The 15,642-nt window shown below is 46.0% G+C and overlaps 1 protein-coding gene across 1 annotated transcript; it reads left to right on the top strand.

Annotated features, from left to right (window-relative positions):
* The first annotated feature begins 5,355 nt into the window (after positions 1-5,355).
* On the top strand, positions 5,356-8,709 carry LOC108399351 (lymphotactin-like). Its single transcript, XM_017664093.3, has 3 exons — positions 5,356-5,481; positions 7,449-7,563; positions 8,364-8,709. The coding sequence occupies exons 1-3, from the start codon at positions 5,418-5,420 to the stop codon at positions 8,524-8,526; spliced, it is 342 nt and encodes a 113-aa protein (XP_017519582.2). The 5' UTR covers positions 5,356-5,417; the 3' UTR covers positions 8,527-8,709.
* Positions 8,710-15,642: the final 6,933 nt, after the last annotated feature.

The following is a 15,642-nucleotide window of genomic DNA, read 5'->3' as shown; positions in this document are numbered from 1 at the left end:
AGTGGTCCCTTGCCGATAGGTAGAGATCAGTTTACCTTTCTGAGGTTCTTTTTGCCATGGTCCAAACATTCCCAGGCTCTTCCTGGTGAAGAAGAATGCACTCATGCTCGAGTTCTGTGGTGTGCACGGTTATTATCTTCCTGGGCACACACTGTACAAGTTTTCTTGTCACAGAACTCCAGCGTATGCTCAAATGACAACTCCTCGTCTTTTACAAGCTGCCCACAAGGATATTTGCTCCTGTGGGATGTGGGGATACAAATCTGTCCTTGTGACGCCCCAGGGTGATCCTATGTGCACTGCCCTTTCTGTACCAATTTTTGGCAGTGAAGAGTAAAAATCAGGGTGTTATTTTCTTTTGTATTTTAGGGCTGCTATGTTTTCTTGAGGGTTTAGGTGTAGGACATTTATAGTGAAAAGAAATCATCAAATGCTCATGTTTACCCACTCCCGTGCCAAGGGGAAGCGCATTCCCCGATTTCCTCGCCCTCTGTCTTTTCAAAAAGCAAATCTTCACGTTGAGCAGGTTGTTTAACGTCAGTTGTCTAAGCTTCATCCTTGTCTGTGGAGACACGAGGGAGCAGGTAAGTTGGGAAAAGGAATATGGGTCACCCACGAGAGAGGGCAAGCAGGCGCCGGAGAGAATTTGTTCTGCATGACTAAGTTTCGCCTCTGGTGATGGTCGGAGTCTAAGGAACAGTGGTTTGAATGTGTGCATCGTCATGGGTGAGGAAATTTCACTGCAGTTCTGGTTACTTTCAATAAACCACACAGACCCACTGTGGGCCACACTGTCTGTGAGGGCCACGTGTGCATCCTGGGGGAGGCGGAGGGAGCTGATGGAGGGTGGTGGGTGATTTGCCTCCCCACACTCTGCCGGCAGCCTCTTTGCTGCGCTCCCAGGATGAAGAATTGGCTTCAGCAGTAGGGCTAGCACTCTTAATAGACTCACATCTACTGTTTTATCTGCTTTATCAGAAACCACCAGGGGCTGGCTTTTATTCCTTTTCACTGAGGTGGGTTCTGGGAGTATGATGCTCCTTCACACATGTGGGTGACCTAAGAAACCAGTGGGTATCATTTATTTAACCCAGGAGCTGTGTTCCTGGGAATTTGCCTAAAGGAATGATTGGACAACAGCACAAATACATATGGGAAAGGATGCTTCCTGTAGTCTTGGTAACAACTTCCTCTCTGTCAAAATTATCGAAATGTCCATCAATAGGAGATTAAATACATTTTGTTACAAACATCTAAGAGATTCTCTGCAGCCATTAAAAATGATCCAGTTCTATATTTTCAGACCTGGAGTATTTTCATGAATATATTTAGTTGGAAAGAAAAACAGGCTGAGGAACAGTAGTATATATAATATAGTCTCATTTTTGTCGTCTTTCTATCTGTACCTAAATGCATAGGAAATATTCTGGAAAGGTAGACACTGAAACACTGGGAGCAGTAATCTCTGTTTTTTAAACTATTTTCAACAATTAATATTCATTAATTAAGCTGCTCATTTGAAAGGAGAAAATAAAATTTTTCTCAACGGAAATGAGTAGACCATGAAACTTGATCTTTGTTTCTACCAATACGACCTCTGCTGTGATGTCATACCAATACCACATTTGCCGTGACATCATCCCTAACTAGCAAGGACAGATGGAGAGAATTCTTACAGTAATATCCAGACTAAACATGCGACTTCTCTGGGCCCACCTTCGTCACAAGGTACACCGATCCTTTCTTTCATTGAATTGGATTGTTATACTAATATTTAATCATTAAATCATAGAGCTGCTACTACTAAAATGATTTGGCTTACTCCTACTGAAAGTGCTTGTATTTCCTTAAAATGCTTTATTATTTCCTGTCTTGTCATCACTGTTCCTAAGCTGGTGCATCCAATCAAATGGAGAGCCTCACTCTCTCTTTCAGGCACTTTGGAGTAAGAAGGTCCTCCTATGCTTGTCGGATAGAAAATGCACATAGTATCAATTAAGGGTTTATTCACTATTATCTGTTAAGTGCTTTTGGTTAACATCACCTATTCCTCTAAAATAACCCAATGAGACAGAAATTATCCCCATTTTCAGAAGAATAAACAGATTCAGGAAAGTTAGGTGGTTCCAGCATGACATAGTCAGCCACTGGCAAAGCCAAGACTTTGGCCCAAGTCTGTTGACTTTAGGTCCCCTTTCTTTCCTCAAAACCATAGTGCCTCAAGAAAGTAAATAAAGGGCTAACTACATTTGCAACTTCCCATCAAAAGCATTCAGGAGGCTGTCTATGCGGGTCATCCTTGCCACTGAGTCCTTAGTTCCAAGCCACAGAGCACACTTTAATGAGGAATAGTTCCCAAATTACACTGTGGGTCTGCCTGCTGGTGGGTTCTCACAACACTTGTCAGAGACACAAGCTTGAATCTTGGGTACTGTGTGGGGCACACTCTCTAGGGCATCTACGGTGGCAACTTCTGAAAACTCCATGACTATGCTAATCAAGATAAAGTGGCATTGGCAATGACAGGGACAATGATATCAGTGCAAAAAAGTAGATAGTCCAGAAATGTATCCGTACAAATATAGTCAAATTATCTTTGACAATGGGGTGTAAGGCAATTCTTTGGAGAAAGGATGTTCTTTTCAACAAATGGTCTGGGACAACAAGACATCCACATTCAAAGCAAAATAAGACACAGACTTTACATGTTTCGCATGTAAAAATTAACTCAAAATGTTTCATAGACCTAAATGTAAAATGCAACACTAACAAACTCGTGAAAGATGATGTAGGAGAAAATCTAGGTAATACTGGGTTTGGAGATGTTGCAGATACTTGCCTTCTCCTTAAAAGAAAAAATTAAGTTGGGTTCTTTAAATTTAAAAACTTCAGTTCTGTGAAGGACACTGCAAAGGGGACAAGAACTGAGGCCGCAAAATGAAAGGAAATATTTTCAAAAGATGCATCTGATGAAGGATCATATCCAAGACATACAGAACTCTTAAAGCCCAGCAGAAGGAAAACAAACAAAATGATTAAGTAACCTGGGCAAATGATCTGCACAGACACCTCACCAAAGAAGACATACAGATGGCAAATAAGCATGTAGGAAGATACTCAACCTCAAACCTCATTAGGGAGTTTCAAGAACTATTAGGGTCCCAGAAGGTCAGAGGGAAGGAGGGATGGACAGAGGGAGCACAGGTGATTTTAGGGTGGTGAACGTGTTCTGCGTGAAGCCATAAGGGTGGGAGCATTTATTGAAACCCAGGCTATACAATGTGAAGAGTGCGTCCTAATGTGAACTGTGTTCCCTGGGTTGCGTGTTCGGTGTGGGTTCACCTGCTCTGATGGGGATGCTGATGGTGAGGGAAGGGGGTGCATGTGTGGGGTGAGGGGTGTGAGAACTCTGTGCTTTCTGCTCAATTTTGCTGTGAACCTAAAACCACTTAAAAAAAATAAAGACAATTAATTAAAAACAAACAAAACTCCATGGCTTTTGTTCACAGTCATAAAATTCTCCCCAGAGAGGGATTCCATGCAGAGACGTCTCCCTCCTATTGGTTTATTCTAAATCCAAACTTGTAGAGGTGGTTTGATTGGTTCAGTCTAAGCCAAATGCTGATGATGGGTTGGAAATGGAAGCCTGGATTCTACCCTGAGGGATATGGGGGCTTCCGTAGATGTGGGAAGCCCTGTGCCACCGCTGTGGCGGATGCCCGCCTCACTTCACGGTACTACTACTCGATGGTGACACCCCTGCAGGCATAATGCCCAAAGAAATTACTCATCCTCTCCTCCCCATTGGGAGGAGAAGAGTGTCTTCTCCATTTTGATGGTCGCTTTCTTGAATTTCTATATGTGCACTTTATTTTGGGTGGGAGGTTCCTACCAGAAATGCCTAAGGTGCCCTGTAACTTATTTGAACTGCTTTGTTTATACTCACTTCTAGGAATGGTTACTAAAAGGGTTCACATTTCCTCACACTAACATTTTAAACACAAAATAAGCAAAGTTCACCCAGCTTTTAAACTCCTTTCTTGTCAGTTATGTAAAAGTAATTACCCCTGGCAAATTTATGTTGGCTTTCAGAGAAAAATCCAGGTGCTAGAGAAATATCCGTAGATCCGATGAAACGTGATTGTCAGCTGACTCTGTCAGAGGGAGGATGAGTCCATCTTTGGTGCAACGGTAAATTCAGGCATTAATGGACTTGGCTATCCTAATGGGAAATCAAAATGCCAGGATTTAGGAAATTCCTGCAGCAGGAATAATATAAAAGAAGGACAGAGAAGGCACAGAACGAAGGGCGGGCTGTGGGAAAGCAGAGGTGGTGCAGGGGTGTGGCGACTCTCATGGCTACAGACCCTTGGTTGAGACCCAAAAGGCCATAAAGAGAAGCGCAAGGTAAACAGTAGGGGCAGCGATGCAGCAAAGGAGAACATACAACTTCTACAGGTGTCAGCGGGAAATTTACATGAACTCAGCTTTACATTTATGGCTCGTTATGAAAAATGTTGTCATAGGGTAAGTAAGGAAACGTGTAAAAAAGAGCAGGCAGTGGAGGGGCTGGAATTGTGCAGATCTCCCAAGGGGCACTGCAGGGTCGGTCCTTTTCCGACGTTCCCTGAGCCCTGCTGACGATGTGACACAGTCGGCAGGAGCTTCGTGGTGGTGCCCGGAACTGTAGTTTGTTTTCCCATTTGTAAAAAAAAATGGTGGTTTGGCTGTATCCCTTTTCAGGTCTATTCCAGTGTCTGTGTCCTTTGACCTTTTTCCGCCCTATATTCTTGCCATCCTAGGAGAGTATCAGTGTAAACAGCGAGCTCCACGTTTAACGGAAAAGGCCTCCTGTTTTGGGATCTTCAAAAAAGGAATGAAATTATAAGGAAGTTAGGTTATACTCATTTATTCAATTAATAATTATTTACTGAGATCCTACATTATAGGCTTGAAGGCATCAGGGGCGCGTGGTGTGTGGTGCATGGTGCTGGGCGCCTCACGTGCAGCGCTTGTTACGTGTGGCAGGCAGGAGAGAGCTGGACCATAGCGACCACCACCCCCTCCTCATTTCCTGTGCACTGTCCCCGGGCTCAGGGCCTTGGCATGAGTGCAGTGGAAGATTTGAATTTCAGTGGTGGCAGGAGATGAAGCAACCACCTTTCTTTTGTGCATGCATTTGGTTTCGTTGACACGTTAACCACAGGAGAAGGGGAAAAGGCCACAAGGTGTGGGGGCAAAGGAGCTTTTTTATTCACGCGAGAAAGCATCAGCGTTGCAAAGAGTTTCCGTGGTCCCACACCCACCTCGAAAGCCCCCTCTTAGCACAGGAAGCATGCTGACCAGCGCAGGCATAAAAGGGGCCCACGAGGGGCTGGGGCTCACCTCCCTTCTACACGGCCCAGGGGACGCCAGCCATGAGACTGCTCATCATCCTGGTCTTGCTCGGGACCTGCTGCCTCACTGCGTGCACCGTGGAAGGTAAGTGCAAAGGCTGTTTGCGAGACAAGGAGCAGAGACCCAGGCAGAGGGGCACGCAGTTGGTTGTGACTCGGGTTTGACGGGAGGGAACTGCCTTCCCCAAGGTAAGCTCACACTCCCAGCTATGAGATGCGAGCCATCCCTGTGGGTCCTGGGACCTTGTAGCTTCTGAAGACAGAGGGAACGTGGTGAGAGTCTGGGGTCCTCCTTTTCATGACTGAGTGATTTGGGGTAAATTTCTTAACCTCTCGGAGCCATTCTTATGTATGTAGAAGTTGACTATAATAACAAATATTCTCGTTAAAATGAAATACATCTCATGATCACTTGTCAGATTTCCTCACAAGCAGTAATTTCTTGATGAGTATTAGCTGTGGAAAGGTGGGGATGATTGTGTGTACCTTTATAGCTTTTGTTTATTTAATATCGATAAATTCTCCAAATTGTCAAGAGTCCAGTGATAATGTGAGAATGAGCTAGAAGGTGTGTGTTCCAAAGGACAGATCAATACTTTCTATTAAAAAACGACTGGAAACTCAAACCTTCATACCCAGGAAATCAATATTACCTTCAAGTTTGGAGGGGAGTCTATTATTGCTGCCAGGAATGTTGTTCCCATTTACGATAGATTTCTCGAGTTTAGAAGTGCTAACAGATCAATGCCTATGCGCAGTCAGTAAACCGCCAGACATACCCAGATGTGACTTGGCTATGCTGAGCCTTATCTGAACGTCCAACACATATTTCTTAAAGGAACATTTTTTTCCCCCAATTAGTTGGAGTTTGTTTCTCCTTGTGGCTCTGACAACACGAGAGAATATCCTTTAGTATAATTAATGGCTTCATTGACTCTCCTTTCCATCTCCTAATCTGTAGATGTATCACTCAGGTTAGAATATCTGAGCCTCACCGCGGATCCCCAGGGGTGTCCGTGCATAGAGATGGCAGTCTGGAGCTCCCTGAAATTGTGTGCAAGATAAAAAGTGTTGATGATTTTACCTGAGGCCATGTGCTGCAATGTGGGGGTGATGATAGGTGTGGTGTTTGGCAGAAACCCAGGGTGGGCAGGGGAAACGGCGGATACACTGCAGACCAGGGCCGGAGCCCCAGGCTCCCACCTCGACGGCCTTATGCGTCCCACGGGGCAAAGCTCCTTAGCATAACTGCCCAGGAATCTCTGGTTCTACTCAACCCACAGTGTGAGTGGAGGGGATGCCCTCACAGATAACAGAGACCCACAGAGACGGCTGAGAATGGGGCAAGGGTGTGGGGGTCGGCGTCCCGCAGGATTCTCTGGGTCCTGGGTCCATGTTAGAGAAACACTGTTTCTCCCATCGTGGGATAAACAGAGAGCCAAGCAGGTTTCCCTCTGTCGCTGGGCTCAGAGGCATCCAGCACCAGGGGTAAACGGGCAGAGATGGCGGGTAGGCACCTGCAGACCAATGCCAGGGAGGAAGGGAAGGAGAGGGGCAGAGCCGCGTTAGTGGGCACCTGTTAGTTTCATGTTTTCCAAAAAGCCTTCATACCAACAATGCCCTGGATCAAACTCCATCATCACACGTGGCTTCAGACGTTTCGGCTGAATATTTTTCTTCAGCTCAGAGAAAACCCGCGCTTAGAACTCTTGATTAGATTTTGCCAAACCCTTGATGTTATGAACTCCCCCAAGTTATTTTCTGTTCCCCAGTGTAAGGTGTTTCCTAAGCTGAAAAGTTCATCTCCTGTGGGCCACATCTATTGAGGACGAGCCCTTCAGAGATGACGCCTTTAGCACAGCTCACCTTTTACCTTTTATAATGAGCGCACCGTCATGCGTTCCGTCAAAACCAATTGCCTGCCCTGCCTCTGGTGTCTCCTGCCCCCCACGACCCTTTATCACATCTCTCTTGTTATTGGTCACGCCCTGACATTTATGCTATTTGACATTACATTTTATTTTTGCTTGTCCACCTCATTTTCTTCACCAGGTGTGGGGAGTGAAGTCCTAGAAAAGAGCATCTGTGTGAGTCTAACGACCCGGCGGCTGCCAATCAAACACATCAAGACCTACACCATCAAGGAGGGCTCCATGAAGGCAGTCATGTGAGTGTCTCCCCAGCGCCGGGCCGGAGGGGACAGAGGTGGGACACAGTGCACAGACACGCTGCCTTCCCCAGGGGGGTGAGCCACTTCACCAGCATTTGCCCCAGTGTTTGTGAAGCACCAAATAATGATTAATGCAAACACTTGGCACCCAAATAAAGACTATCATGCTCCTTTCTTATTCAGCTAAGCAGGAGGGTAACTGGGAGCCAGACGAGTATGCTGCTTTGTCCTGGGGCTGAGGTTGGACATGGTGGGGGTGGAATCCCCCTCTTCCTTCCCCTCTGGCGTGTTGGAATAGAGGAGAGGGTACTGGCTCTATCAGCTGCCACATCTCAAGGAAATGTGTCAAAAACTAGGCTATGTAGTATCTTCTCTTTCCAGGATCGTTGTCAGAATAGCCTCTTTCCCAGCACACAGTTGCAACTTTACCTGAAGAAGTTAAGATAAATCACCTTGGGTCCAGAAGCTGAGAGTGTTTAGACTTGAAAAGGGAGACCTGTGGTCACTGCAGTGGGGAGGGACCCCACCTGTCCAGGCTCACTGCGAGATTTAGGAGCCCTGCTGGGAAAAGGAGCCCGGGCTTCTCATGGACAAAGGGGTGGACCATTCTCTGGAGACACTTCCCCTTTCTGCCAGAACAGATCGCAGGGCAGAGGTTTCCATCTGTGGTCTCCCGGCTCTGAAAGCCTCTTTCATCCAGGAATTTCTGACCAGATCTCTTACATCTGGTCTGATCTCAACTCCCGGTCCCAAGGCTGGGAGGATGTGACCGACGTTGTCTTTTCTTTTCTTTGTAGATTTATTACCAAACGTGGCCTTAAAGTCTGTGCTGATCCACAAGTCGAGTGGGTGAAAAAAGCGATCAAAACTGTGAACAACTCTGCCAGGAGGAACGTGAAGCAGACCGAGCCTGTGGGTGCCCCCCAGCCCACCCATACAGCCGTGACCCTGACCGGGTAGAGGCCGTCCAGCCCTCGCACCCACCCTGGCAGCCCGCTCCTGCCCTCTACAAACTCATGCACTGATTCGACTCCATTCACTTCTTGGAAGGTGCTGCCTGAGTCAAGTTATTTCCTTGTATTTTTATTTTTCATTCCTTTCTATTCATTTAGATGCTCTAATTAATAAATATTTATTACTAAGGAGAGTCCCAAAGTCTGTTCACTGCATACTGGGAAAGGTGCTGTGTCACTTCTGTCCTGTTTCCGTCCCAACGGTACCTTCCACCGATGGGATCCATCACGCGAGGGGTTTTGGCCAGCACGTAGCAGGCATGAAAACCATATTCACCATTCTTAGCTTCAAGCTTGAAAGGGTTCTTTAAACCTGAGTCACAGTGGTAATGGCAACAACTCAGGACCTATTCCAACCTGTCTTCCTGATGCAGCTCTATTTACAGAAAAAGGGAGAAAATAGCCCACCTGCCACCGGGCTCCCGTCCTGAGCGTCCACGACTCAAGGAATGGCTCTGCTCAAGTCTGATCTAGAGCGGATTCTCTTGTCTTCTGTGTTTCACTTGATCTGTAAGCCATGAAAAACACAGGCCTTGGCAGTTCTTTTGCTTGTCAAGGTAGCAAAGCTTAGGGTTTTGGTGCAAAGGTACTTCAGTCAAATAAAAATCAATGGTCCCACTGCTCTGCAGCGATTCTGTGACTGTCCCTCCCCCAGCTGCCCTCCCAGGCGTGCTTTTGTGCCAGTGAGCTTTTAACACCCGAACACTGTCTCCTGGAACATTTCTAGACTATAATCGCAATTTGAGTAAAGTTTTAATTCAACATTCATCTGGTCCCTCAACACCCCAGACTCAAGTTCTCTCAGGTTCTTGTTAAGTTGCTGATCTGATTCATGGTGGTGACTTGACCATCCTAGTAACTGATGCTGTTTACGTCCAGCTCTGAGGCTGGTAAGAGTGGACCATGTCCTGGTGGCTTCAAGGCAGGAGAAAGTGCCCCTTGCTGTGTAGTCCTAAGGGGCTGAGCAATATCAAATGCCTCCCACGAGGACTGAAGACAGCTGGTGGGGAACTGCTCGCTTCCAGTCATACAGCTAGTGAGCCTGAGCGGAAGCCCCTAAAGGCTGCCTCCTCGCAAGAGGTGGGCTCACCTACCCTTTCTCATTGCTATTTGCCTGCTGATGGACAAACACCAAGAAAAAACAAACACCAAGAAAAAAACATTTGTTCTTAAAGGGTAAGACACAGAAGATAAAAGTTTCTGACTGAGCTCTGTATTTGTGGCTTCTGAGTAATTCTTGGGCCCAAGTGTTGTCCCACATGGCACGTGGAAAAGGGTGGGTGCGCACATCTTGCTGACTTACCACATTACCTAAGGTGGCACTGCGTGATGCCAAGGGGTTTCAACCAAATAGTGTAACTGACTGGATGTTTGAATTCATTAGGCAAGACCTGAGTCTACTAACTGTGCCCCCTGCGGACTGCTGGATGTCAATTCAATTCAGAGAAATAATCTGAGAGGAAGAGACCTCGAAATACTAATCTTCACACTAACTGCCATACCTCCTTCGTGGCCCTGCGGCACCTTGAGCTCACCTTTAACCTGAAGTTTACCAATTTGTATTGAAATTGCTCACCGGCTTGTCTGCGCTGCCCACCCTATCCTGCAATTAGACTGGAAGTTGCTTGCATGTATCCTTCACGTGGGGTCCCCTGTGTGTGAACTGGAGGGGGTCCGTTACCAGGTGCCGGATGAAAGGAAGGAAGAGCATATGTTACATTATTACGCTTATATTTCTAAAATTACATGTGACACAAAATAAGCTTTATTAAAAGGAGGCCCAATTGGACAAACCCTTTTGGGTACTTTATATAGGACAGGCACTGTGTTAAGCTTAGGACATATCAAGATAAGTATAACACCATTTCTGCGCTCCAGGCAAGCGTGTAGTAGATGAGACTATGATGTACACAAACCCACTGGAATATAGTACTTGAAATAGGAAATAATATAAGCACATTAAAAAAACAGCACAGAAAGGGGGCAATGAACTCTCTTGGGAATGTTCTCTCCAAGGACTTCTGAGTTTACATGTAATTATGAGTTATTATTAAGAACTGCCTGGAAGATGCATCCTTAGTTGGTTTGAAGAAGGGTGCTGTCACATAGTTCTCTCTCACTAGGAAATTCCTTCACTGGGATTATATATATACTTTTTTTTATCAAAGTGTCATTAATATACAATCTTATGAAGGTTTCACATGAGCAACATGTGGTTTCAACATTCACCCATATTATCAAGTCCCCCCCACACCCCATTGCAGTCACTGTCCGTCAGCGTAGTGAGATGCTATAGAGTCAGTACCTGTCTCCTCTGTGCTATGCTGCCTTCCCCTTGACCCCCAACATTATATGGGCCAATCATAATGCCCCTTAATCCCCTTCTCCCTCCCTCCCCACCCACCCTCCCCAACCCCTTCCCTTTGGTAACTGCTGGTCCCTCCTTGGAGTCTGTGCGTCTGCTGCTGTTTTGTTCCTTCAGTTTCTGCTTTGTTGTTTTACTCCACAGATGAGTGAAATCATTTGGTACTTGCCCTTCTCTGCCTCGCTCATTTCACTGAGCATAATACCCTCTAGCTCCGTCCATGTTGTTGCAAATGGTAGGATTTGTTTTGTTCTTACGGCTGAATAATATCCCATTGTGTATATGTACCACATCTTCTTTATCCATTCATCTACTGATGGACACTTAGGTTGCTTCCATTTCTTCGCTATTGTAAAAACTGCTGCAATAAACAGGGGTGCATATGTCTTTTTGAATCTGGAATCTTTTCTTTGGGTAAATTCCTAGGAGTGGAATTCCTGGGTCAAATAGTATTTCTAATTTTAGTTTTTTGAGGAACCTCCATATTGCTCTCCACAGTGGTTGAACTAATTTACATTCCTACCAATAGAGTAGGAGGTTCCCCTTTCTCTGCAGCCTCACCAACATTTGCTGCTTCTTTTCTGTTGGATGGTGGCCATCCTAACTGGTGTGAGGAGATATCTCAGTGTGGTTTTAATTTGCATTTCCCTGATGATTAGTGATGTGGAGCATCTTTTCATGCACCTGTTGACCATCTGAATTTCTTCTTTAGAGAAGTGTCTGTTCAGATCCTCCACCATTTTTTAATGGGTTATTTGTTTTTTGGGTGTTGAGGTGTGTGAGTTCTTTATATGTTTTGGATATTAACCCCTTATCAGATAAATCGATGAATATATTCTCCCACTGGGAATATATTTTTATATTATTTGTATATTATTTTATTCTTTTCTAGATATTTGCTGTAACAATACAATGACTGAAATTGTCACTCTACTTGGTGAGGAAACTGAGCCTCATGGGACTCATTAAGAGCACAAGAGAGAGTAAAGTTTGAGAAAATTTAGAGGTGGCAGATTATTTTAAGGGGGGAAGATTCCGGGTGGGTAGAAATGAAAGAAGATAGCTTATCTCTCATCACATTCACCTTGAAAAATTAATTTCATGGAGTTGATATAATATTAATGATGATCACTTGTGTGACTCCAATAATAAATAGCATCCTAGCTAAAGATGAAAGATTAAGCATTTGGAAATCTGCTCCTGTCCAATGATGTATTTCTCCATCTATCTGGTCAAAGGCAAGATCAACACACAATAGAAAACTGCATGAAAATAAAAAGATCTCAGTACACCCTGGAGATGCACCCTTGGTACATTACCTTGATGCCTTGAAAATAAGAATTCCAAATGCTTCTGTTCACAAATGTCTTTTTTAGAACATTTTGCTTGCATGAATTCACTAAAGCTTCCCAGGTGAGAGGCAGGTGGGATGAGGCAGGAAGGTAGGTTCACAAAAGAAGAGAAAGAGAGAGGGAAGCAGCTTCCTCCAGGCAGCATGGTCCCGGGAGAACTCAGCCAGAGCCCCAGCACTGCAGCCATTCTGCCCTGAATATTTGTCATCTTTATAATCAGGCATAAGGAGGGGTTGCACAACAAAACATGGCCACAGCCCTGTACTGAGTGTCTGCTCCCTGTGAAGTGGGGCGCTGGGTGGCTGGGCAGTGGAGCCATCCGTAAGCCTTTGTCATTGATTGCCATCCCTTCTTCCAGCCGGCCCTTTGCTCCTTCAGGAACTGGATGGGGTGGGTTTTGTTAACTACAAGCAAAGCTTCGGTAACATCAGTGTCCTCCTCAGACACTGGTAAACCACTCTGAGGCCCTGACACCCCAATGGGGCACAGGAGCCCCAGGGTAATGACGGTAGGCGTCATTCTCAATCAGCACAGCTGAATCAAGGGCCTGTGGGCCCATAGGGCCGATCTTAGGCACCAGGGGAGAATACAGTGGTTTCCAACTCCAACGGCTACCCAATAAACGTGATGTATTATTTTATTTGCAAATATACAACATTTTTCTTATCCTCCTGTTGACAAGGATGCATGAGTGATTTCAGGGTTTGTGCTTTGTTCCCACTTACTGTGGCCAACAGGTTTCACAGCAGATCTTGGAGGAGGAGCCCTAAAGATTCCATAGGAATTGGCTACACAGAACTTGAAGCTGTTTGGTCAAGACAGCTGCGGATTAAGAACAGAAAGGCTTATCGTCGAACAGCTGGTACCCCAAGTTGGGGCACAGCAGCCAGCCTGGAACACTGAACCAGCCTTTCCCTCTTGGGCCACGACTGTGTGGAGACGCATTGTCGTTTTGAGCATCACATCAGGTTTGTGCGGAGCCAACCGGGGGTGGGACTGGCTGCGGGATAGTCACTGTCACCCCAGGGGTGGCTGTGAGGATGAGCCTCGGAGAACATCCATGTCTCTGAAGCTATGCTTGCAGTTTGCAAAACTCAACCTCGGCTCCCCGGCCGCATCCCCTCGCCCTTCACCTTCGGGAACTCAGGAGAGAGGACTAGAGAGGGCATTCTCACCTGTCCTGGGGAGGAATGGGTGTGAGTCTGGGGAGGCACGATCACATGGGTAGCACCATGTCTGCTTCCAGGACGTAGGAAGGGAGAGACCCCGGGGGCTGGGGCAGGGGCCGTGTTATCATCACCCAGGCACCCTGTTCCCTTGGTCCCATCTGTGCTCCCCGATGCTGACTAGTATGTCCAGACTGCCCGGCTTCCTTTGTCCATAAACATGCTGGCAAGTTGTGAATATTTCTAAATTATAAAGGAAGGGATACAAGGAAGAAACTGTACAAACAGAGTCTCTTGACATTCAGATGACCTTAGATGTAAATAGTATTTTACTCTTCCCTTGATTGCATTTTGTGTGTACAACTTTTGAGCAAAAACACAATTTATAAAGGTATAGCTATCTTCTGATGGCACTAATAAATCCTGTGGATTGCTGGGAAGATGTGTCATATATTATGGTGTGTGGGAAGAAAGAGATGGTGAGACGGTGATGGATGGCTGTCATCTATCATGCACATCCCTGCCCTTCTAATCTTGCTGTTCAATTGGATTTAGGTAAGTGCTTGGAATTTTTTAATTTTTCTGAAATGTGTTTATTTCAGCTTTTCAGATAAGAGGGTTGAAGTCTTTACAGGCTAAAGCAAATGTGAGGAAGCCACAATATCACAGCCGTGTCTCTTTACACTACATGGATCTTTCTGATGTACATGATCTCAATAAGTTAAAAATCGTGAAGACTTTTCACTCTGATAGAAGAGGAATAGAATAAAGGAAACCTTGTTCAGTGGGATCTGGTTTATCAGCTTTTCTTGGTGGGCTGTCTTGGTGTAGTGAGTCTTACTCCGTGGCATTGAGTCAGACTGACTACAAGTCCAGCTGGCACCATCGTTTGCTGTGTGACCTTTAATAACCTGCTAAACCTCTCTGAGCTTCTTTGCCTTCCCCTGTAAATAAGATGACCTAGTGCACATGGTGCCTGTGGGAATCTCATGAGATACAGTGATGAGCACAGGAGCCGAGAGGCAAGTTCCCTGCCTTGGTGGGGCTTGCTTACTAGGTGGGCTGGTGGGGAGACCGCACACACACGTGCACACCCTCCCCCCCAGTCAAAATGTGTCAGGAGGTGTTGAGCACTGGAAGGGAGATGAAGCGGGGGGAGAGAGTACGGGGAGAGTAGGGGTGGTGTGGGCAGGCAGGACGGGCTCTTCTTCAAGCGGGGGGTGACCAGGGCCGCCTTCTCAGACAATATCCAGGAGAACGGAGTGCCATCAGAGGGTGGCCATGCAGAGATCTCAAGGAAGATCTCTCACGGGAGGAGTGAGTGCAAAGGCCCGGGGGCAGGATATGATGGGCAAGTTGAATAGCAGCTAGAAGGCCTGTGGCTGGGCTGCTGGGTGGGAGAGAATAAGGAGAAGGGCCAAGGGTTCACAGCCCAGGGCATGCAGCACCTTGCTGGCCAAGGCAGAGCTTGGAATTCTATTCTGGAAGTGGGATGGGAGATTTTTGAGTGCAGCCATGGTGCATTTTCTTACATTTTGAAAGTTTCTTCAGTCAGTAGTATGAAGAATAGGTTCTAAAGGGTCAGGAGTGGAAATGGAGGTTTCAGTTCTTCAAATAATCTAGGCTGGTGTGGTTAGCACGAGAGGGGTAAAGAAAATGGTCATATTTGAGATTTATTATTTTTTCATATGTTGAACAGCTTTGTTGAGGTATAATTTACATACCACAAATATCATCCTTTTTAAATGTAGTTAGTATTCTTTTAAAATTTATAGATTTGTGCAACCATTACCACAGTCCAGTTTTAGGACAGTTCCACTACCCCTAAAATCCCTTGCCCCCGTTTGCATGTAATTCCTGCTCCCGCTCTCAGTTCTAGGCAGCCACTCATCTGCTTTGTCTCTGGACTGGCCTTTCCTGGACATTTCATATAATTGGAGCCACACAGCACGTGGTCTTTTGGGCCTGGCTTCCTTCCCGAGCACAGCGTCTCCGGCTCACCTGTGTCGCAGCGTGGACAGCAGCCGGTTCCTCGATGTTGCTGAGTAGGGTTCCACTGCATGAATGCACCCGCTCTGTTGATTTATTTACCAGTTAATTGATGGGCATTTGGGTGGTCTCTCTGAGTGGCTAATGTGAATACTTAGGCTTTGAATATTCACATGCTAGTCTTTGTGTGG

Source organism: Manis javanica, chromosome 14 (assembly GCF_040802235.1).
Source record: "Manis javanica isolate MJ-LG chromosome 14, MJ_LKY, whole genome shotgun sequence".
NCBI classification, from domain to species: domain Eukaryota; kingdom Metazoa; phylum Chordata; class Mammalia; order Pholidota; family Manidae; genus Manis; species Manis javanica.
This window is presented reverse-complemented; position numbering and strand designations above follow the sequence as displayed.